Source organism: Pelophylax lessonae (assembly GCF_965119305.1).
Source record: "Pelophylax lessonae genome assembly, chromosome: 9".
Lineage (NCBI taxonomy): Eukaryota > Metazoa > Chordata > Amphibia > Anura > Ranidae > Pelophylax > Pelophylax lessonae.
In genome coordinates this window covers 41,420,860-41,446,713 of record NC_138776.1, presented here as the reverse complement: position 1 = coordinate 41,446,713, position 25,854 = coordinate 41,420,860, and the positions used below count along the sequence as shown (strand labels likewise).

The window sequence follows — 25,854 nt, the reverse complement described above, 5'->3', positions numbered from 1 at the left end:
CAGTGGACGGAAATGACGTGGTCACGCTCTCTACCGGTTTCGTCTTGCTGACGTCATCTGGAGAAGCATTGACCACGCCGTCTCCGTCTCATTATGTATAGCGTGGTTACCAGGCAACCCGGTCCGGAAATGGGATGTTAATTTATGTAGCCAATCAGGCCGTAGCTTGTCAGCTGTTGCTAGGCAAGAAACGCCTAGGGAATTGGAACGTGCATGTTATTAATCTGTAATTTCTATGTAGCCAATCTAAAGATAAGGGGATGGAATGGTCAGGAGTTGCTAGGCAGAACTTATATGTTAAATGGAAACTGGGGGAGTAAAAGCGCTTCCCGCAATAGTAATGTATATAAATTACCTGTATCATCTGTAAATGTTACATATCAGTAATTAAGAAACCAGAATCAAAAATGGGTGTGATTTAAAAGAACCGAAAAGGTACAATTAATCAAAAATGGTAATACAATTATGTGGAGCTGATGGTGTTGTGTTTATTAAAAGAATTGGAGGATTAAATATAAATGGTGAGGGATTAGAAACAAAAGAGGAATAAAAATTCAAGGAATAAAAAATTCAAGGAATAAAAAATTCATGGGGAGTAGATGATTAAGAAGCCAAAATTAAGGAGCTGAAAGGTGTAGTTAATTAGGCCCCATGCACACGGGACGTTTTTAACGCCGCTGTAAGCAGCGTCAGGCGTTTTCTTTTTGCAGCCTAAAAACGCCCCTCCATGTTATTCTATGGCCTCATGCACACTCAGACGTTTTTGAGCTGTAAGTGGCTTAGACGTTTTTAGGCTGCAACAAGAACCCACCACCTGCGCGTTCTGAGGACCAGCGTTACAGCGTTAAAAACGCCTGACGCTGCTAAAAGCTGAATAACTTTGCTATAACGTTGCTTAACGTGCGTTAAGCCACGTTATACGTTTTTTTTTCTTCTATTCAAAATCAATGGTTCCCTATGGGATCCTATTGATTTGAATGGAGGTCGCACCGCAACACCGCAAGTCGGATCCGACTTGCGGGGTGACTTGCGCTGTGGGAATCTTGAGGGGGAACGCCACGCCAAAATGGGAAAAAAACGGCGTGGGGTCCCCCCCAGGGTTCCAAACCAGGCCCTTCGGGTCTGTTATGGAATTTGAGGGTAGCCCCATGCCGAAAAAACGGCATGGGGTCCCCCCCCAAAATCCATACCAGACCCTTAACCGAGCATGCAGCCCGGCAGGCCAGGAAAGGGGAGGGGACGAGCGAGCGGCCCCACCCCCCCTGGACCACACCGGGCCACATGCCCTCAACATGGGGGGGTGTTGGTGCTTTGGGGCAGGGGGAGCTCTGCACCCCCCACCTCAAAGCACCTTGCCCCCATGTTGATGAGGTCAAGGGCCTCATCCCCACAACCCTGGCCGGTGGTTGTGGGGGTCTGCGGGCAGGGGGCTCATCGGAATCTGGAAGCCCCCTTTAACAAGGGGGCACCCCAGATCCCGGACCCCCTCCCTATGTGAATGGGTATGGGGTACACTGTACCCCTACCCATTCACCCCATAAAAGGCAGTGTATGGAAATAACGACAAGAGACGTTTTGGAAAGTTTATTAAAAATCTTCATCCGACTCTTCTTGTCTTCTCCTCTCCGGGGTCTTCTCCGGGGTCTTCTGCTCTTTTGCTGTCCGCCCTTCTTGTCTTCTCCTCTCCGGGGTCTTCTCCGGGGTCTTCTGCTCTTTTGCTGTCCCCCTCTTCTTGTGTTCTTGTCTCCGGGGTCTTCTGCTGTCCCCTCTTCTGCTGTCCTCTCTTCTTTTCTTCTCCTCTCCGGTCTTCTGCTCTTTTGCTGTCGGCTGTCGGCTGTCTTCTTCCTCCGGTCCTCCTCCGACGACGTCTCCGCTGATTATGCTTATCTCCGGTCTCTTCAGCTTATTATATAGCCATTAGGGGCGTGGCCCCGATGACGTCATCTGGAGGCCCCGCCCCCTCATGTCACATATGACGTCATCTGTGACATGAGGGGGCGGGGTCTCCAGATGACGTCATCGGGGCCACGCCCCTAATGGCTATATAATAAGCTGAAGAGACCGGAGATAGGCATAATCAGCGGAGACGTCGTCGGAGGAGGACCGGAGGAAGAAGACAGCCGACAGCCGACAGCAAAAGAGCAGAAGACCGGAGAGGAGAAGAAAAGAAGAGAGGACAGCAGAAGAGGGGACAGCAGAAGACCCCGGAGACAAGAACACAAGAAGAGGGGGACAGCAAAAGAGCAGAAGACCCCGGAGAAGACCCCGGAGAGGAGAAGACAAGAAGGGCGGACAGCAAAAGAGCAGAAGACCCCGGAGAAGACCCCGGAGAGGAGAAGACAAGAAGAGTCGGATGAAGATTTTTAATAAACTTTCCAAAACGTCTCTTGTCGTTATTTCCATACACTGCCTTTTATGGGGTGAATGGGTAGGGGTACAGTGTACCCCATACCCATTCACATAGGGAGGGGGTCCGGGATCTGGGGTGCCCCCTTGTTAAAGGGGGCTTCCAGATTCCGATGAGCCCCCTGCCCGCAGACCCCCACAACCACCGGCCAGGGTTGTGGGGATGAGGCCCTTGTCCTCATCAACATGGGGGCAAGGTGCTTTGAGGTGGGGGGTGCAGAGCTCCCCCTGCCCCAAAGCACCAACACCCCCCCATGTTGAGGGCATGTGGCCTGGTGTGGTCCAGGGGGGGTGGGGCCGCTCGCTCGTCCCCTCCCCTTTCCTGGCCTGCCGGGCTGCATGCTCGGATAAGGGTTTGGTATGGATTTTGGGGGGGACCCCATGCCGTTTTTTCGGCATGGGGCTACCCTCAAATTCCATAACAGACCCGAAGGGCCTGGTTTGGAACCCTGGGGGGGACCCCCACGCCGTTTTTTTCCCATTTTGGCGTGGAGTTCCCCCTCAAGATTCTCACAGCGCAAGTCGGATCCGACTTGCGGTGTTGCGGTGCGACCTCCATTCAAATCAATAGGCTCCCATAGGGAACCATTGATTTTGAATGGAAGAAAAAAAAACGCTGCTAAAAGCAACGTGTCAAAACGTGCTATAACGCCAATGGAAAAAGCTACTGAAAGCACGTTTTTACAGCTGCTTTTTCCGGCGTCAGAACTAACTTTGACGTACGTTTTTTCTAACGCCCCGTGTGCATGGGGCCTTAAAATTAGTGATTGTTGATATAATTTGAGTGGAGCTAGTAGTGATATGCTTATAAAAAATTAATTAAAAATAACGGGATTTTAGAGGATTAAATATAAATAGCGAGGGAATAGAAGAGTCAAGAAGATAAAAATAAAAATTAATATAAATTAATAAAAATTATTAATAAAAATCAGGGAATAAAAAATCATAGGAATACATATGCTATACTTGGTAGGTGTGATCACCAAATAGGGATATTAGCTGGTTATTGTGTATTAATATATATATGCAATGGAATGTATATCATTATATGTACAATAAGATCCTGATTGGTAAATTGAAAAAATTCTAATTCTAATAAGGTGCTCTGGAGTCTAGGAGAAGTATATTCATATATATGGATATTTTGACCTAGGGGATGATAGAACGATACTGAATAATAAAACTAGTTAGGTTATAAGGAGAAAGGTAAGAGAATATATAAAAATATAAAAATATAAAAATATATATATTGTTCCATATACCCGGTGGTCTGGCAGGCACTCTACACATGATTTACAGATATATAACATTGTCCATAGTCCGCCTAGTGGAAAAATATAAACCTTGATATATACGCAGGCCATCTGATTCAGTGTAAGACATACAAAATAAATCAAAAACTAAAAAGTACATATTTGTTCTGAACATTAAAAAATTGTATCCCTATTTCCACTATATATAATCCACAGCAGTGGTTGGAAGTGATATAGAAGAGTGCCTGCCTTTGTAGTTAGATGCTCATGTGTATTTTATTAAAAAGTGGATATCTAGTTAACCCTTCAGAGGTATTCTTGTATAAGGCAAGTTTTGGTACAATATATATAAAGAGATGTATAATAAATATAATAAATATTGTTGATCACCCTAGTCTAAAAAAGTGTGTATTCAGTAGTTGGAGATGAAGCAGTTCAAAGGTCAAAGAGGCCCCAGATATCCAGGTTACACAGAGAACCGATGGCGACAAAATTACGAGAGCAATTACAACCAAGGGTACAGGGGGAATCCATGGCGACAAGGCCACGACAACAACTCTGGACCAGGATACAGAGGGAACCAATGGAGACCAGACTACCACTTCGGGCGGAATTTTCAGAGAGGGGGAATGAATCAAGAATTCGGAGCACAGAACTTCGGGAACAGAGATTGGCAAGGAGGAAACGCACAAGGGGGAAACGTGGGGGCCGAAAGAAAAAGAAGGCGCGAGTTTTAGGCAAAGGCATTTTTAATCTGAGTAGAGTTTTTTTTAGTGAAGAAGAATTAGCGATTTTAGACCTCGGCCTCAAATATGCACCACAGAAGAGCTTGGACAAATTTGAGACTTTTATTGATGTACAAAAATTTATTAGGAAATTAAACATTAAAAAATTTTTTAGCCTCAAAGGGACCCAAAACCAGACCACCAATTCTCATTTTAAACAAACCAATCTCAGAAACAAATCGACTTTTAATCCGAAGGTACCGAACAATGAATGTACCAACGCTTTCAAAAAAATGGTAGAACATGAAATAAATAATTTAAAGATAGAACATAAGGATAGTAAGAGGATTTGGAAAACCATCAAAAAACTGGAGCATAATAAACAAATAGTCATTCGCCCCGCAGACAAAGGGGGAGGCCTAGTAATATTGAACAAAGAGGATTACGAAGAGGAGATGAATAATCTGATAAACACGCCAAACACCTACCAAAAATTGAGAACAAACCCTAGGAGAGAATATAAAGGAAAACTGAAGAAATACATAGAGAAAGGTAAAGAACTAGGCATTCTTACGGAAAAGGAAGCCAGATATTTATTACCATCCTCATCCAAAACACCTGTGATGTACTATCTTCCGAAGATCCACAAAAGATTGGACAAACCCCCGGGTAGACCTATTATAAGTGGGGTTGACTCCCTCTTTTCTAGATTGGGGGAGTATCTAGATAAATACTTACAGCCCTTAGTACCAAAAGGGAAATCCTATTTAAAAGATAGTGCACAACTTATTAGGGAGTTACAAAGTCTGAAAGTTGACGAACAAAGCTTTTTAGTAACAGTGGATGCCAATTCATTGTATACTAGCATTAAGCAAAATGACGGACTGAAAGGAGTAAAAAGAGCACTACACCTGGATTCCGATCTCAAACAAACACATCAAATACATTCTGTAAGGTCTGCAATTAGCTATGTCCCATAATTATTTTTGGCACTCTAAAGATTTTTACGTCCAAACAAAGGGCGTGGCAATGGGAGCGAGATACGCACCAAGCGTAGCAAACGTTTTCATGAATTTATTGGAGGAAGAACTCATATATTCCACACACAGACCACACCTGAGCTTCTACCGGAGATATATTGATGATATCTTTATGATATGGAAAGGACCACAAGATACACTAGAAACTTTTATTAATGAGCTCAACAATAATCAATATGGCATTAAATTCACGGGACATCAAGACTTAAGACAAGTCGATTTTTTAGATCTACAGATTTTTAAAGAGAACGGGAAATTAAGCACACGCACTTTTTTTAAACCCACTGATAAAAATGGGTATATCCCTACATCTAGTTGTCACCACCCGAAGTGGAAACATAATATACCCAAAGGACAATACATGAGGTTACGCAAGCATGTACACTGACCGAGAGATTTATTGAAAAAGGATACAACAAGGAATTATTGGAAAGCACAATGAAAAATGTCAGAAACATGAAGAGGGATGAATTACTAAAAGAAAAACCTAAGGATACCAACAATGCATTTGAAATGGCTTTTATCACCGGTTTTAATCAACAACATAGACAAATGGAAAAGATTTTTAAAAGATACTGGCCTATTTTAAAATCAGACAGGACTTTAGCTAAGATCCTACCTAGACAGCCGAAGTTCATATATCGGAAGGCCCCTGCACTTAGGAACTGGCTTGTCCACAATGTGGTAGATCCATCTAAATCTGTAAAGATTTTCCCAGACCTGAAAGGTTTCATAAGATGCAGGAAATGCCTAGCTTGCAGGAACAACATATTACAACCAAGGAAAATGACGGAATTCAGATCCTGTTCCAACAAACGGAAGTTCAAGATCAAGCAATTGATCACCTACTCTAGCACACATGTGACGTATGTCATAGAGTGTCCTTGCCATAAACAATATGTGGGTAGAACCACCAGGCCGTTATATGTGCGAATAAGGGAGCATATTAAAAATATCAAAAAAGGCTTCCCCAAGCATGGTTTATCAAGACATTTTCTTGAGGTGCATAATAAAAATCCCAAAGGCCTACTATTCTATGGCATTGACACCATAAAAGCTCATTGGAGAGGAGAGAATAAAACTAGGAAGATTTCGAGAAACGAAACGAAGTGGATATTCCAATTGGAATCACTCCAACCTGGGGGATTGAATCTTGACATAGATCTTAACTGCTTCATCTCCAACTACTGAATACACACTTTTTTAGACTAGGGTGATCAACAATATTTATTATATTTATTATACATCTCTTTATATATATTGTACCAAAACTTGCCTTATACAAGAATACTCTGAAGGGTTAACTAGATATCCACTTTTTAATAAAATACACATGAGCATCTAACTACAAAGGCAGGCACTCTTCTATATCACTTCCAACCACTGCTGTGGATTATATATAGTGGAAATAGGGATACAATTTTTTAATGTTCAGAACAAATATGTACTTTTTAGTTTTTGATTTATTTTGTATGTCTTACACTGAATCAGATGGCCTGAGTATATATCAAGGTTTATATTATTCCACTAGGCTGACTATGGACAATGTTATATATCTGTAAATCATGTGTAGAGTGCCTGCCAGACCACCGGGTATATGGAACAATATATATATTTTTATATTTTTATATTTTTATATATTCTCTTACCTTTCTCCTTATAACCTAACTAGTTTTATTACTCAGTATCGTTCTATCATCCCCTAGGTCAAAATATCCATATATATGAATATACTTCTCCTAGACTCCAGAGCACCTTATTAGAATTAGAATTTTTTCAATTTACCAATCAGGATCTTATTGTACATATAATGATATACATTCCATTGCATATATATATTAATACACAATAACCAGCTAATATCCCTATTTGGTGATCACACCTACCAAGTATAGCATATGTATTCCTATGATTTTTTATTCCCTGATTTTTATTAATAATTTTTATTAATTTATATTAATTTTTATTTTTATCTTCTTGACTCTTCTATTCCCTCGCTATTTATATTTAATTCTCTAAAATCCCGTTATTTTTAATTAATTTTTTATAAGCATATCACTACTAGCTCCACTCAAATTATATCAACAATCACTAATTTTAATTAACTACACCTTTCAGCTCCTTAATTTTGGCTTCTTAATCATCTACTCCCCATGAATTTTTTATTCCTTGAATTTTTATTCCTCTTTTGTTTCTAATCCCTCACCATTTATATTTAATCCTCCAATTCTTTTAATAAACACAACACCATCAGCTCCACATAATTGTATTACCATTTTTGATTAATTGTACCTTTTCGGTTCTTTTAAATCACACCCATTTTTGATTCTTGTTTCTTAATTACTGATATGTAACATTTACAGATGATACAGGTAATTTATATACATTACTATTGCGGGAAGCGCTTTTACTCCCCCAGTTTCCATTTAACATATAAGTTCTGCCTAGCAACTCCTGACCATTCCATCCCCTTATCTTTAGATTGGCTACATAGAAATTACAGATTAATAACATGCACGTTCCAATTCCCTAGGCGTTTCTTGCCTAGCAACAGCTGACAAGCTACGGCCTGATTGGCTACATAAATTAACATCCCATTTCCGGACCGGGTTGCCTGGTAACCACGCTATACATAATGAGACGGAGACGGCGTGGTCAATGCTTCTCCAGATGACGTCAGCAAGACGAAACCGGTAGAGAGCGTGACCACGTCATTTCCGTCCACTGAACCCGAGGCTTGGGACGCACATCCGGCGGTTGGCTCGCACGCTACTTTCTGGCGTGCACCGCAAGAGAGGAGGTTGCGGCTCCTATGCCAGACGGGCATATCTTTGTATTTTATACCTTGTGAGTACATGTCTTTTTTTTATATAATAAAGCTGTTCTGTGAAACAATTTTACACTATTGGAGGCTCCTTCCCTTTTTCTCCTACATACCCGGGCACTGTACTGGATTCCTATTTTATACCTATTGAGCTGACATCTGCACTACTACCACGGAGCGATACCAAGGCCATAGGAGATCCTGATTGCCAGTGTGTGGGAGCGATCCCCTAATAATCGACCCGCTGTTTACCCCTGTAGGGGTAAGGGAATCTGGTAAGCGCAGGACCCCAGGCTCAGGGGAACACTTCTTCCTTCTGCCCACCCACTATACTTTGGGCATAGAGAAAAGAGCACTACAAATCCACCATATATCGACTTCACCTATTTAGGACTTTTTTTGGACTTTTTAAACCACTGAGACGGCACATTTACTTGGATTCATTTGTGGGATTATTTGTATTGACTTTTTAGTCTGCATTTTTTCATTTTTGTACCGTTAGTTCGGCACGGATATTTTCACCAATTAATTGGTTCACCTTTTTGCACCGTTTGCACCTATTTATTTATTTATTGAGAATTATTTATTCATTTTTTTCTACTCGTATTTACTGGCACTTTAAGAGCATACCCATCGATTGTCTTTTTAGGGTCATATATACGCTATTTATTACTTTACTTATATTTATTAAGAATTTTTATAGCATACTTACCTATTGTTATTTTATGGTCACATATTTACCACTGGATTTCATTGGATTAATTGTATTTATTTTTTTAGCACTTCACTTTTTGATTCACTTTTTGCACTTCTCTTTGCACATTATTGTACGTATGAAATTTATTTATTGATGTTATGTATATAGGGTTTTATTATATTATATTTTTTATGCATAGACCCACTTTGGTTTTACACAGGTTTGTCATTTATCAGACTTTAAGTTGATGATTCACTGATTCCAATATCAAATTACTACACATGTCTCTATAGGATATCTTACTAGAAGTATAGTATCCTACATATACATTCCCATAACATCCCACCAGGCAGCGCCAATCACTTCCCTTCCCCTTTTATTTTTACTTTCCGTGTGTTTTTTCTTCTCTGAGCATGCCCAGTCTTGCTCATCAGATTTTTGTCTGTCGAAATCTGTACTGACTGACGGAAAATTGGCCGTTGTGTTGACGGCCAACAAAAATTTTATAGCCTGCACACCAGATTTTATTTGGCCGAAAAGTTGGAGTAGGTTGTCGAAAGCATCATACTAACAACCCGAAAATCGCCCGATCGGACGTTGGCCGAAAATTCACGGCCAAATATCGATGCGTGTGTACGAGGCATTCGTGATATGGAAAAGTGAGAATACTAGTTAAAAGAAGTTTATTTATTTTTTCTTTTTAAACAGAGTGTTCGGACATTTTGGACATCGGTCAGAGTGGCAGCTGGTGAAAGTGGACTACAAGTCAATCTTTGACAGACGTTGTAACCCCGAAGACTATCTTCCTTGGCAGCTTCATAGTCAGGTGCAAAGACTTGTTTTCTGTTTACTGGTTGGATGTTGGTGCCCCCCCCCCCCCATTCCTTTCTCTTTGTGGCTATATCAGTCTCTACTCTTCTGGGAATGCTTTTCACAAAATTTTGGAACGTGCCTGCAAAAGAGAGAATTCTTCCTTAGTGTTAAAAGGAAATTGCATTATACGGTTAGAAGTGTGTGAGCATCTTACATCACACCTATTTGAGCTTGTTGGACATTTCATTCCAAAACCATGGGCATTAATGTGGAGTTATACCTCCCTCATTACTTTAATAACCTCCATTATACTGGGAAGGCTTTTCCAAAGTTTTAAAGTGTGTCTATGGGAATTTATGCCCATTTAGGTGAAACCACGTTTGTAAGGTAAGGTCCTGGTTCAGACGATGATTCCTGGCTCCCAAATGACATTCAAACTCATTCCAAAGGTGTTTATTACATTGAGGTCAGGGTGTATAGGCCGATTGAGTTTTTCACACACCAAACTGGTCATACTGGGGTTGAAGTGCAAAATCCGGTGCAGCTCTGCATAGAAGCCAATCAGCTACCAGCTTTTATTGTTAACCTCCTTAGCGGTATTACCGTGTGTGGCTCGGGGTTAAATTTCAGTGCAATTAGTGGGAACCCCCGAGCCACACTTGGGGTACCGCCAGGGAGCATCGTTGGATCCTGAAAGAGGGGTTACTTACCTTATCCCCGGGATCCAGCGATGTATTCCGGCAATGTGCGGCGGCCGGATCTTCTGCCCGATGCTTGTGAGCCCCGGCTTCCGTCTCCTGCGACGTGGCGCTCGCAGGGGGTGGAACCGGCAGCAAATTCAAAATGTTATACACACAAACACGCTGATTACAATACAAAATAAAATAAATTGACATTAGTTTGCCCCCCAGTGCCCTTTCCTGCAGTTTTACTGTACTTATGGAAAAAGGCAGAAAGTTGTGGGAATTTAAGTGAGGTTTCCAGTCATATATGGTAATATGAAATATACAATTGAATAATTTATTACATATTTCATTGAGGATACAGCAATATAAAAATCAATATAAACATTATACAAATCAAAAGCTGAACATGAAGTATATCAATTCATAAAAATATATTTTTACATAATAATCAGTCAATGAATGAATAAATCCGTCAATAACTTTTATATATAAACAACATGTAATCAGTCTTCAAATGGTATATCTTCATATCTTATAGGCTCTACACGTTTCGTGGCTCAATGTCCACTCTTCAGGAGCTAATTTGAGACTTTAGTTCTGTGAATGTAAATTAATATCCAATAAATATAGGAAAATAACGAAAAAATAGCAAAAAAATAAATAACCAATGCTCCAGAGTAAATAAAAAATACTACTTACTAAGGTAGTAAAAAAGGCGAAAATTCTGAAAGGGGAGGGGAATCATCCCCCCACACACAGCAACTGTCTTACCCGGGGCTGAGGCGGGTGTATTGGCCGAGGTAAGAGCGGGGGAGAAAGAGATGGAGGGGTAGCTAAAATGGTTCCAAAAAAGAAAGGATATGGGCAAAGACATCATTTGAATCAACAATGATGAGAGAGCACATCATGGCCAGAAAAGTCTGAAAAGAAGTCTGAAAATAAGTGAGAAAGAGTGGTTTCAGAATTTATATAAAATAATAATTTAATTATATATTAATCATAATTCTTATGTGATTCAATAGAGGTTGTATATTATTATATAAAAATGTGAAGGGAAGAATAAGAAGAGGTAGATAAGATAATAATAGTGGTCATATGTGTCTGACCAAGACCCAAGATACCATCAACATATCAGGGAGATGTATATGAATGCCCAAAGTATATCAAATTAAGTATTAGGTACGTCCAGAGTGTCAAAGCAATTCAATGGTGTGCAGAGAAGAAAGTGAATTAAGAAGAAAACAGCACACAAGACCCATAACGTGTAAAATAAATATGAAATTAAGTCGCAAGAGTGCCAGAAAAGCAATGTAAAGTCCCAATAATACACAGAGAAAATGTAGAAAATACAGAAGCAACCCACGTATGCAAGAAAGTCAAAGAAGTGGAAAGTATATCAATAGGTGTCTTACCACCAACTGGATGGAGTGATGAAAAGTGACGTGCAAATAGTTACTGAATAAGAACCAGACCACAGGTAACCAAGTGGATAGCGTGTTAGCCCCTAGCAGCCCAGACACCCCACTGACATCGGCGAATTCCCGCCAACGCCATGTGAGAGACGCCGTTATGTGGGTCGGGGAGGCATGATCTCACATCCGGCATTATGCGCTGGAGGTGAGACACACCCACACCGCCAAGCATCAGAGTGGAGTGAGAAGGTTGTCCCAGCAACCCGATACCAGAGGAGAGTGGGGAGGGGCAACCGGACATGGCGCCGATGCAACCTGTGACGCACCCCACCCACATCCCGGATGATAACAGAGACGGGGCGGGGGAGGGTGCGTTAGAACCGTGCATCGCAACCCCGGGAGTTGGCAGGCTGATGGCAAGGGAACCTCCTTATATGTATGGAAAATAACTATAAAAAATTAGAAATTGATTAAAAAAAAATATATGGTATTGAATAATTTAGAATGTATTTGAAAAATCATATAAACAAAAGGGGAGCAAGGTATAGAGTTTATTTATAAAATAGCCAGCAGGTCATGAAACAACGGGTGTCTTCCACCCAAATTGTCTAAAAAAAGAAGGGGGGGGGGATCATGACCTGCAATAAACCCAATGACTGGACTTCCATCCCCGGTAAACATATGGAAAAAGGCAGAAAGTTGTGGGACTTTAAGTGAGGTTTCCAGTCATATATGGTAATATAAAATTGAATAATTTATTACATATTTCATTGAGGATACAACAATATAAAAATCAATACAAACATTATACAAATCAAAAGCTGAACATGAAGTATATCAATTCATAAAAATATATTTTTACATAATAATCAGTCAATGAATGAATAAATCCGTCAATAACTTGTATATATAAACAACATGTAATCAGTCTTCAAATGGTATATCTTCATATCTTATAGGCTCTACGCGTTTCGTGGCTCAATGTCCACTCTTCAGGAGCTAATTTGAGACTTTAGGTCTGTAATGTAAATTAATATCCAATAAATATAGGAAAATAACGAAAAAATAGCGAAAAAATAACAATTCTCCAGAGTAAATAGAAAATACTACTTACTAAGGTAGTAAAAAAGGCGATCTGGTGACCTGATGTGGCTTACGCGTTTCGAGGGAGGACCCAAAATCCCATCTCAGTGGCGATTTTGGCTCTGAGGAAGAGGGTCCTCCCTCGAAACGCTTAAGCCACAACAGGTTTTAAGGACGCCATCACGCTATCCAGCAGTAGAGAAGTGTCCTGGAAGCGAGCGGTGCCCATTTCCTATATGCTTGTTCATATGCTACGTTTGTGAGTATATTGTACGCTACCTTCTTTGATTTTACTAAACTTTTAAGTGGTAATGCACAAGGTCGGTGCGCCCTTTTCTTGTTGTTATTCCTAATCCCGCAGCAGGGTCCCGCTTACCTTACATACAGTACATCAACCAGCTCAAAATCACCTATATCTCCACAGGGCAACCTCACATCAAATGCCTCCAATACTTAAGGACCTAAACATACCAGAGTTCCTCTGAGGGCCACCTATCACGATGCGAGCAGCATCAATCAGTCCACAGATGTTTCCATGGCATGTTGGCGAGTCTCTCCTCCTCCTGGCCCAGGCGTCAGGTGTACCACAATGGCGCTGGACCAGATTAGCGCAATTTTGTGCACTTTGATTAAAAATTGACTATGAGTCTGAAATATAATCTATTTACATGTACAACTGGTGATTTTGTGGCCATCATCCAATCCCCATAAGGAGCTATGGTTTTTGTACATGACGGTCATTGGTTACAAACCTTAGGTTTCCCCCACCATGAACAAGAATAGGTGAAGTCAGTGATCAAGAAGCTAAATGTCACAAAATAGGGACTTTTTTTCATAAGACACTGGGATTTATTTACTAAAGGCAAATCCACTGTGCACTTCTAGTGCACTGCAAGTACTTTTGGAAGTGCAGTCGCTGTAGATCTGGGGGGGACATACAAGGAAAAAATTTGCTTCCACATGATTGGAAGATAGAAAGCAGTAGAGCTTCTCCTTATTTCAGGTCTTCTCCTTTAGATCTACAGCGACTGCACATCCAAGTGACCTTGTAGCGCGTAGTGGATTTGCCTTTAGTAAATCAACCCCACTGTTCCTCTGCACCTTATATTTCCCACCATTCTCTATTTTGGCCAGCAGATGGCACAGGCACGCTCCTCTAAAATGCCACTCCTGGGGAAAATAGATAGGCAGCGGTAACAGATCTGGTTACAAAGTAAGAGCACCGTGGCTGCCTGTGATTGGTGAGAAGGAGCCACCACTTACTTACACATTAAGAACTATAATTCTTTTTACATGCCCCTCACTGATGTTTAACATAAAATACTTACTCTCAAATTACAGCGTATAATATCTGTGTCTCAGTCCCATTTCCACAATTAATTCACCTCTGTTTACAACGACCGCGAACACTTATTATTCCGACGACGGCTGCGGCAATGAGCAACGTTAATCAGCCAGTCGTATAATTACTATCTCATGTCTTTGTACAATGGTATCATTATTGGCCCCGTAGATTCCGGCAGACCTCCTGGGAAGCAGACATGTCACTGCGTAGAAATGACTGCAACAAAATAGAGCAAATGTATCATTATGAAAAATTCCCGACCCTGTGGGGAGAATTCTCCAGGGAGTAAGAGGATTAAACGAATATGATTAGAGACGTAGCGGGGGTCTTCAGTTACAGTTGTGGGGTTACACTGTATCCCTGGGGATTGAATTCCCCAAAGGTTTAACTAGCACTAGACAGGATAATATGAAAAAAAGGTGTTGTGTATGGTGTACTGATTATCTAGGAGCAAGCAATTAAACTATACAATAAATTATATAAACCCAATCACCTAAAAATACAGTATAGGCTTTAAAATAATAATGTAATTTCAAATGTAATTTTCAATATTTTTATAGCTGCAGCTTTTATTGGAATAATCCTTGGTGGTCCTTGTTCACGCACTACCAGGAATAGGGCAGGGGAGGACTGGGCCAGGGGGCAGGGGGGAAATTGCCCCCTGGGCCACTCTGATGACCCGTAAAAAGGCTGCACAGCTTCTGCTACAGACATGCCTAAAGAATTCCTGGTAAAGAGAAGTAAAAAGCCCCTGCTGCTGACCTACTGAGTGCAGGTTGAGGACAGGGACAGAGCGCAGACCTCCACCCCCCTCCCAGCATGAAAGGTGTAAATTGTGTCTGAGCAGAGGCCAGTTTAATGCCCCACTGGAGACTCTCCTTCCCCAGCCAGCCCCAACCAAGTTGTCCCAGCTCCCCCAAACTGCCCCCTGCTGGCCAGGTTGGGAACCAGGATTCAGCCGGGGAGTAGAGAGTACCGGGAGCAGAGCTTGAGTCTGGTTTAATGCCCCACTGGAGACTCTTCTCCCCCAGCCAGCCCCAACCAAGTTGTCCCAGCTCCCCACAAACTGCCCCCTGCTGGCCAGGTTGGGAACCAGGATTCAGCCAGTGAGTAGAGAGTACCGGAAGCAGAGCTTCAGCCTGGAATGTGGGTCAGGAGGAGGACAGGAAGAGGGAGAGTGGGAGCAGGACCAAGTCACTGCTCCATGGGCCTCTGGTTTGTACTTGCCCTCTGGGCCGAAAGTTGCCAGTCTGCCCCTGGTATAAGGTGACAACACCCTGTCTTTGTCTCCAAGTTGAACTCTTGCATTGTCACCCTGTCACACGAGCTTTCAGTGGAGACTACAAGTGGCCATTTTGGCACACATTACCCAAGGCGTAGTATACCTATTGTAGGGTATGACCCCACGCTGTTCTCACCATCAAGAAAACCTGTCCTGAAAAATGCCATGTAGTCATCACTACAGAGGAGAATTGTAAAATACACTTGACCGAAAATGATTCCAAAGCAACTGCAGGCAGAAAGGAAAGTCATTCCCTGGGTGCATTGCCACTGGGCAAAATTATAGTCCAGTTGACTCCAAACTGAGTAAGGAAAATGGGAACTCACACCAAACACAGGCCACCCTAATTTTTCCAAAATTCTTAAGTCAGCCACAAAATCATCAGATTGTCCACCCCCCTGCCAGAACACAACTAGTAGATCAAGTTGAGTACACAAAACTTCTAGCAGGATCATAAATCCTGCTTATCACATAATGATCTGCAAAACTTCATAATGTTCAATTAGCTGTTGTAGACAGCATAAATCTGGAGAATTTTTGTTTAGTGCAGTCAAAAAATGACTATGTCATAAAACCTTAAGCATAGCAATTAAAGACATACACATTTGTAGTCTGGCTCTACTTTACCTGAGGCTGCTCTTTTCATACAACCAGCACATAAAAAACATTTACAGTATATTCTATACATCCTGATCTAATAACATTATAGTCATAACAAGTACGTATATAAGTAGGCCATGATTCATTTGATCCCAGACATGCCTAGGCTATAATGTACAACAGCCAAACTGGTCAAATTAAATGTCCTAAAGATGTATCCATCTGATGCATTTCATGTTTGGTCTTTCTGTATCGTTCATTGACGGACGCATTCTTCTGATCTTCATATCAGTAAGGTTATGCTGCCCCCTACAGGAGTAGGACACTAGGCAGAAAAAAGTTCTGGCTACGCCTATGGGCAGTCCCAGGGGGTATATTTTCTCTCCCTGCTATAAGATGTCAGTTTTAATCTGCCTAGTCAGGAGTAAGGACCTAGTTCCTTGCTGGGATCTCTGGTCCTGGCAAAGTTTTTTCTATAAAATAAATCAATATTGGTGCACCAAGTGACTCAAATCATAAAGCAATCAAAATAAATCAATGACAGTGATAACATTCATATGAATCATACAAATAAATCAAAAGATGTAGATGAATGTGAACTGATTTTTCACAATATAAGTATACAAGAGTGCAAATGCAAAATAAAAAGTGCAAGTGCAAAAAACAAACAAAAAGTGCAATTGCAAAATGATCTGAAAGTCCCAAACCCAATCCTAACCAAGGAGAGGGTCCTCCAAATATCCCAATCAGTTATCCAGTGAGGCAAAAGTGAGATCGTGCTCCAAACCACTTCAAAATAGTGCTCTCAGTGACTGGTGCTGGAATGGCAGCTCAACTCAGGGATAGACTCATACAGAGTCATACAAGCATCGGTATTAAGGAATGGACTGCCTGTCTTTCCACTTCGCATCTCCAACCTCCCCTGAGCCAGCTTTCAGGGTGTGATGACACTTAGAAAGAGACAAGCTGGTGTAAGAGATTGCAGAGTTTGTAGTGCAGCTGTGTGGAGGGGTGAGGCACCTTCCTTTCTGTAGGAGGTTTCTTGTGTTCAGGCAGAAATAGCAGATAGGGTTGTCTGATCACACCCAGGGCAGATAGGGCTGTCTGATCACACCCAGGTAACACCCTACATGTGCAGCTTTCAATGCACCAAGGTCTGCCCTGCAGCAGTATATGTACGTGGGGCGGTCCTTAAGTGGTTAAAGTCCATCCCTACCATCAGGGGCCCTGGTGAGGAAGCAGGCTGGGGCTCAGACTCTGTGCCCTGGGAAACCCAGGGTTGGCCCTCTACAGGGGCTCAATATCAAAGACTCCTGACATCTGGCAGAGGGATAGGGGTAAGCAGTGTAAAGAAATTTGATACACAGGCATTGGGCATTCCTGTGAACCTAACACGATTAAGCCACTAGGAGTTGGCTTGCAGTATTTTATTTTCTACCAGAATGTTCTAGATCAGTGATGGCGAACCTTGGCACCCCAGATGTTTTGGAACTAAATTTCCCATGATGCTCAACTACACTGCAGAGTGCATAAGCATCATGGGAAATATAGATCCAAAACATCTGGGGTGCCAAGGTTCGCCATCACTGTTCTTGATGCTGTACAGTAATACTGACACCAACTACACTGTAAGACCAAAGCTTCTGAATACCTGGACTTAGCTAAAATTATGTAACTGCCCCTTTAATTGTCTCTGTGTTCAGGTATTTCCAGGGAAGGGTACTGTTAATGCTACAGTATATAAAGACATTTAGATAATTGTACTCTGTATACCTTGTGGCAGTAGTTTGGGGAAAACCCTTGTTTTGGTCCTGCATGATTATACTCCTGTGCACAAATCGAGCCCAATTAAAACATGGTTTGACCAGTTTGTTGAGGAGGAACACTTTTGGGATGAACTGGAATGCCAATTATTAGCCAGGTCTTCTCATCCAAAACCAGTCCGTGACTTCACAGTTGTTCTTTCACCTGAATGGGCACAAATTCCCACAGATACACTTCAAATTCTTGTGGAAAGTCTTCCTAGAAGAGCGGAGGCTGTTATAGCCACAAATGGGAGCCAACTACTTTTATTGGTCATAGCATGACTCTACCCCTGTGTACAAAGCCAGCTCAATTAGGACATGGTTTGACCAGTATGGTTTACTCAAGTGGCCTGCACAAAGCCCTGAACTCAGCCCTACTGAACATTTTTTGGGATGAGCTGGAATGACGATTGTGAGCCAGGTCTAGTAATCCGACAACAGTACTTGGCTTTCCAATTGTTCTTTTGCCTGAATGGGCACAACTTCCGACAGATACACGTCAAATTCTTGTGGAAAGTCTTCCTAGAAGAGCGGAGGCTGTTATAGGCACAAATGGGAGCCAACTAATTTTAATGGTCATAGCATGACTCTTCCCCTGTGTACAAAGCCAGCTCAATTAAGACATGGTTTGACCAGTATGGTCACTCAAGTGGCTTACACAAAGCCCTGACCTCAACCGTACTGAACATTTTTGGGATGAACTGGAATGCTGATTGTGAGCCAGGTCTAGTCATCCAACACCGGTACTTGGCTTTCCAATTGTTCTTTTGCCTGAATGGGCACACATTCCCACAGATACACTTCAAATTCTTGTGGAAAGTCTTCCTAGAAGAGCGGAGGCTGTTATAGGCACAAATGGGAGCCAACTAATTTTAATGGTCATAGCATGACTCTACCCCTGTGTACAAAGCCAGCTCAATTAAGACATGGTTTGACCAGTATGGTTTACTCAAGTGGCCTACACAAAGCCCTGGCCTCAACCCTACTGAACATTTTTGGGATGAACTGGAATGATGATTGTGAGCCAGGTCTAGTCATCCGACAACAGTACTTGGCTTTCCAATTGTTCTTTTGCCTGAATGGGCACACATTCCCACAGATACACTTCAAAATCTCTTGGAAAGTCTTTCCAGAAGAGCGGAGGCTGTTATAGGCACAAATGGGAGCCAACTAATTTTAATGGTCATAGCATGACTCTACCCCTGTGTACAAAGCCAGCTCAATTAAGACATGGTTTGACCAGTATGGTTTACTCAAGTGGCCTGCACAAAGCCCTGAACTCAGCCCTACTGAACATTTTTTGGGATGAGCTGGAATGACGATTGTGAGCCAGGTCTAGTAATCCGACAACAGTACTTGGCTTTCCAATTGTTCTTTTGCCTGAATGGGCACAACTTCCGACAGATACACGTCAAATTCTTGTGGAAAGTCTTCCTAGAAGAGCGGAGGCTGTTATAGGCACAAATGGGAGCCAACTAATTTTAATGGTCATAGCATGACTCTTCCCCTGTGTACAAAGCCAGCTCAATTAAGACATGGTTTGACCAGTATGGTCACTCAAGTGGCTTACACAAAGCCCTGACCTCAACCGTACTGAACATTTTTGGGATGAACTGGAATGCTGATTGTGAGCCAGGTCTAGTCATCCAACACCGGTACTTGGCTTTCCAATTGTTCTTTTGCCTGAATGGGCACACATTCCCACAGATACACTTCAAATTCTTGTGGAAAGTCTTCCTAGAAGAGCGGAGGCTGTTATAGGCACAAATGGGAGCCAACTAATTTTAATGGTCATAGCATGACTCTACCCCTGTGTACAAAGCCAGCTCAATTAAGACATGGTTTGACCAGTATGGTTTACTCAAGTGGCCTACACAAAGCCCTGGCCTCAACCCTACTGAACATTTTTGGGATGAACTGGAATGATGATTGTGAGCCAGGTCTAGTCATCCGACAACAGTACTTGGCTTTCCAATTGTTCTTTTGCCTGAATGGGCACACATTCCCACAGATACACTTCAAAATCTCTTGGAAAGTCTTTCCAGAAGAGCGGAGGCTGTTATAGGCACAAATGGGAGCCAACTAATTTTAATGGTCATAGCATGACTCTACCCCTGTGTACAAAGCCAGCTCAATTAAGACATGGTTTGACCAGTATGGTTTACTCAAGTGGCCTACACAAAGCCCTGGCCTCAACCCTACTGAACATTTTTGGGATGAACTGGAATGACGATTGTGAGGCAGGTCTAGTCATCCAACACCAGTACTTGGCTTTCCAATTGTTCTTTTGCCTGAATGGGCACAACTTCCCCCAGATACACTTCAAATTCTTGTGGAAAGTCTTCCTAGAAGAGTGGAGACTGTTATAGGCACAAATGAGACCAACTCAATAATAATAGCCATGGTTTTTGGAAAGGGATGTCCAACATGGTGGTCATCAACCTTTGGTCTTATAGTGCAATTCATTTCTTTTTAACCTTATGGAACAATCTGTTCTTTTAATATCTAATAAACTGAACCTTGATACAATGAAAACAATATTATAAACAAGTTGTTTGCTTAATTGAGAATTCATATAAGCCTATAAAATATTAACCGCCGGGAGCCAAAGGCTGCTTAATTATGTGTACAGTAGAGAACGAATTAACAGATGTCATTTTTATGCAAATCAGCATGTTCTCCCTTAGAATACGCTCAGTTAATTACATTTGAAAGTCAGGAGAGAAGTCGTAAAACTTTAAGCGTTTTGCCATCACCGCCGATTATCCAAAACTTCCTCGCTTCTTTCCGTGGTGACATCTTTCTCGTAACTGAAATATAGAAAATAATGGAGTTTATTCAGATGATGATTTTTTTTCTCCTTCCTATCTTTTTACTGCAGCCAGATGAGAATTTTTTTTTTCCTTGTGTCCTATTTCTACCTCGTGTTCAGCTTGACGTTCCCTGACACGAACAAGCTGAAGAGAAGCAGGACTTGTCAGCGTTTGATTGCGAGTTGTCAGCCGCTTCAGGCTAGCGTCAGAGTGAATATTGTAGAGCCTGGCAGTGATGGATTGTAGCGGTGTCTGCTATATAACAAAACGGTTTCATGTCACATTTTGATGATTTCTAATAGGAAACTTTTACACAGACAAGTGTGTGCTGTGCATGGAGGGTCTGGGCAAAGCCTATTGGCCTGTCTTGTTAACCTCAGCTGCACAGAAATTCAGAGTTATTTACAGGTTTTGAAGGCGGAGAAAATAAGTTGGCTTTTTTTGCATTTTGTCACCATCTTAACCACTTTCCGACCGCTTACTATATATATATATATATATATATATATATATATATGTGGGAGGGTGGCTCGTACAGGCAAAACAACGTGTGGCAGCTAGGGGGCGAGCGCGTGCCCCCGATCCTCAGCGGAGAAGCCAACGCATGTGTCAGGCGGTTCCAATTGCCGCCTGACACCCGCTATCGTTCCCCGCTGAGAGAGAAGGATGGTCGGCTGTTGTAAACACAGCCGACCGTTCTTCTTCCTGGAATGGTCATAGAGCCCATGTGATCCTGCTATATAGGATCACAGGTCTCTGTGGTCATTTCAGAAGCCACACCCCCCCACAGATAGAATCACTCCCCTAGGCTCACATTTTTCACCCACAGGGTTAACCCCTTCCCTGCCATTGTCATTATTACAGTAAGGGCTCTTTCACACGGTCCGCCTCCGTAGGCAGATCCGTGCTGCTCAGCGGGGATCGATCCGCCGATCCCCGCTGAGCCGGCAGATGACGGCTCCGTCTCCGCTTGCAGTGCGGAGAGGGAGGTGTCACAGCTCCCGCTGCTCTCTATGGTGGATCGGATGAGATCGGACCGCCTGTCCGCTCTCATCCGATCCGATCCCTGAATGGATGGAAAAATAGGGTTTCCATCTGTCCAGATTTCACGGACAGGATCGGATACGGATGGCAGCGAGTGTCAGCGGAGGTGTCTCCGCTGACATCCGCTGCCCCATAAACTGACAGGCGGATCTGATCGGATCGCCCGTGTGAAAGAGCCCTAACAGGCTAACAGTGCATATTTTTATCACTGATTACTGTAATGTCACTGGTCCCCCCAGAGCCCATGTGATCCTTCTATATTGGATCAGATGTCTCTATGGTCATTTCCGAAGCCACCCCCCCCCCCCCCCCCGGCTCACATTTAACCCCTTGATCACCCACAGGGTTAACTCCTTCCCTGCCAGTGTCAGTATTACAGTAACAATGCATATTTTTAGCACTGATTACTGTAGTAATGTCACTGTTCCCCCCCCCCCCAAAAGTGTCCAAAAATGTCAGTTAGGGGTCCAATCTGTCCGCCGCAAAAAAACGCAGATCTCCGCCATTACTAGTAAAAAAAAAAACAAAAACAATTTATAATGACATAAATCTTTACCGTAGTTAGTAACTTTTGCGCAAACCAATAAAAAAAAGGTTATTTTAATTTTTTTTACCAAAAAAATGTAGCAGAGAACAAATTGGCCCAAAATGTTAAAAAATTTAGATTTTTACTTTTTTTTTTTTTTTTTTTGAGAATGTTATATAGCAGAATGTGAACAATATTGTTTTTTTTTTTTTTTTTTTAAATTGTCACTTTTTTTTTTGCTTATAGGGCAAAAAATAAAAATCACACAGGTGATCAAATACCACCAAAAGAAAGCTCTATTTGTGTGAAAAAAAGGACGTCATTTTTTTTTTAGGTACATGGTCGTACAAACGCACAATTGTCCATTAGAATAACGCAGTGCCGGATCGCAAAAAATAGCCTGGTCATTAAGGGGGCAAATCCTTCCGGTCTTAAAGCGGTTAGTGCAACACAGAAAATGTACATGAAAGTGGGGCAGAAGATTCTTGTTTCAAAACTTAAAATGTACAATCCCGGATTGCGGCAATTAAAACTTACAGAAGTGCGGCTAAGGGAGTGCCTACAGATAAAAGTCTTGAAAAATTTATATTTTTGTTCGTTGACATCAAGTTTTTTCAAAAGTTTCAAAGTCATGTTGGGTTATTTTGCTTTCAGGGAGAAGCGTGCATCATGGGTGCCAAGAGGACTTACATGAAGCGGAGATCGGAGAGGAAGTGCATGCAGGGGAGGTATGCCGGGGCCATGTCTTCCGAACCGTGCGTCTGTACTGAGGCAGACTTTGAGTGGTGAGTAGGAGAGTCTCAAATGTGATGCTTCATGTCTCAACATCACAATATTATATAGGGGGATATGTGCTAGTGGGAGGGTTTGGGGTATTTGAGCCAGAAATGGGGATTGAGGGGAATGTTTGTGCTAGGAGGGGGCTGGGGGATTTGCGCTAAGAGGGGGATGGGGGGTTGTGAATTTGTGGAGGGATTGGGGGGGTTGTGCTGAGGTGCTGAGAGGTGGGATTGGGGGGGGGGGGGAGGTTGTACTGGAAGGGAGGATTAGGGGAATTGGTGCTCAGAGGAGGGATTGGAGGAATTTGTGCTGGGAGGGGGTATGGGGGGGGGGTTGTTAGGAGGAGATATTGGGGGGATCTGTGCTGGGAGGGGAAATTTGTGCTAGGAGGAGGGATTGGGGGAATTTGTGGTGGGAGGGGGAATTTGTGCTAGGAGAAGGGATTGAGGGAATTTGTGTGAGGATGGGGAATTTGAGAAAAAAGAGGATGTGTACTAGGCGTGTGATTTTTTTGGGGGTGAGGGAGATTTCTGATAGGAGGGGGAATTGGGTGGGATTTGAGCTGGGAGGTGGGATTAGGGGGCTAAGATTTGTGCTGGGAGGGGGAATATTTGCATTTTTGCTTGGGTAGAATTTTGGCTTGCAAACAGAATTTATGCTTGAAGGGTGAAGGTGCTGATTAGTGCAGTTTTTTTTTATGGGATTTATGCTGAGATAGGAAGCAAGAGTCACATTTAAAAATAAACACTGATTCACACTCTGCAGGCCCTGTGCCCATGTGAATGAGGACCAAGACTTAATTTACACACACAGAGCTTTATTTAATAACTTTTTATGTTTTAGATTTAGCAGTAATTTTATAAGTTATGTTATGTTTGTTCAAATGGGAAGTAATCTATTTATATAGGATTACCTATAGCGCTTGATTAAATTTCTAGAAGGTTAAATAATAATGAAAAACAGTCCTAACGCTGTTTAAAATATTCAAAAATTGTTAAAGTGCATATAAAGTGTAACAAAACCCCCGTGATCTAATATAAGTAGTATATCAAAAATGTAAATACTTTAAAATATATATAAATTCATATAAATTGAAAGAATATTAACGGAAAAAACACAAGTTCATAAGCGGTGCATGAGGTATATAAATACTCTCACAAATTTTCAATAAAGTTCATGTGCAAAAAAAATTTCGAGTGATGAAAGTTCAATTCAATAAAGTGCACAGTGAATAGTGCTTGGTGATAGGTTTTCCACTTAGTCCCTGGTAACACTCCTTATGCTCCGCCGTGACAGATAGAAGAATTTCTCACTCACCAGATCACTTGGGTCCTATGTGCCTTACGACACTAAGACCATAAGAGCTTGGGTGACCCCCAGGGTCGGGATACGTTCCCTCCAGATGGATACCTTCTCCTATAGCAACGCTCCTCCTGCTATCCACCTCCGACCAAGGGTATATACAAAAAAAGGGGAAGGTCCAGATAGTGCAGTAACGTTTTTCAACAGGTAATTTTATTGCACAATATCCAAACAAGCCATTACAGGGTCCAAATGTAGGTAAAAAGGAATAAAAACTGATAAAACGCCGTCACATATGCAAGCTACGATGTGGAGAGCGGCACTTCCGGCTCGCGTTCCACCCAGCTCATGTGAAATCACGACGTGCATTCCAACTAACGCGTTTCGTCATTGGCTAGACGTCTTGGCAACCCCTATGTTCAAACACGAGTTTTTCATATGGCAATACCTGATTAACCAACTGCAACCACATACGTACTGAAGGAGGAGCGGGTTGGATCCACTTGAGGGCAACTGCCCTACATGCCATAAACAAAGACTCCTGTAACAAGGTCCTGGCATGTCTCGGCCACCGCACCTCGTCCAGTACTCCCAGCAAACACGGGTCCCAGGATTTCTAGCGGCAGCTGTGGTGGTATTTGATCACTGCTGCGTTTTTTAATTTTTGTGCTCTAAACAAAAAATACGTGACGATTTTGAAGAAAAAAAGAAAATTAAAGAAATAAAAAAAATAAAAAAATTATATAAATATATATATATATATATATATATATATATATATAATTTTTTACTCTCTGCTATAAAACAATACAAAAAATGTAAAAATTCAAATTTCTTCATAAATTTAGGCCAATATGTATTCTGCTACAAATTGTGGTAAAAAAAATCCCAATAAGCGTATATTGATTGGTAGCGTTATAGGGTCTACAATCTATGGGATATGTACTGGAATGTTTTTATTTTTTTATACTAGTAATGGCGGTGATCGGGGAGACTGTGATAATGCAGCCGACAGTCTGACACTAACTGATACTTTTGATACTTTGTGGGAACCAGTGACGCCAATACAGTGATCAGTAGTAAAAAATATGCACTGTCACGGTACTAATGACACTGTCTGGGAAGGGGTTAAACATCTTGGGTAATCAAAGGGTTAACTGTGTGCCTAGCCAGTGATTGTGTTTACTATGTGTGCTGCTTTTACTAGGGGAAGAGATGGATTTTAGTTCCTAACACAGAATCCACCCCCCCCCCCCTCGTCAGAACTGAACAATGTCTTGTTTACATAGGATGTTCTATGTTCTGAGTCTCTGCCCGCCGATCAGTGGGTGCCAGGGGACATTAAGTGCCCGGCACCTGTAGATCGGCTGCTGCTGTGAATGACCTCCTGCAGGCAGCGGTGCATGATCACGTGTATA

General features: G+C 42.1%; 1 protein-coding gene across 7 annotated transcripts in view; it reads left to right on the top strand.

Moving 5' to 3' along the window:
• SORCS1 (sortilin related VPS10 domain containing receptor 1) overlaps positions 1 to 25,854 on the top strand; it is a 1,084,285-nt gene that overhangs the window by 882,355 nt on the left and 176,076 nt on the right. For all 7 annotated transcript variants that reach the window (XM_082267343.1, XM_082267340.1, XM_082267339.1 and 4 more), the window contains 2 exons: positions 9,654 to 9,771; positions 23,009 to 23,139. In XM_082267343.1, the coding sequence (XP_082123469.1) occupies positions 9,654 to 9,771; positions 23,009 to 23,139 (249 nt within the window). The remainder of the gene's footprint in view (positions 1 to 9,653; positions 9,772 to 23,008; positions 23,140 to 25,854) is intronic.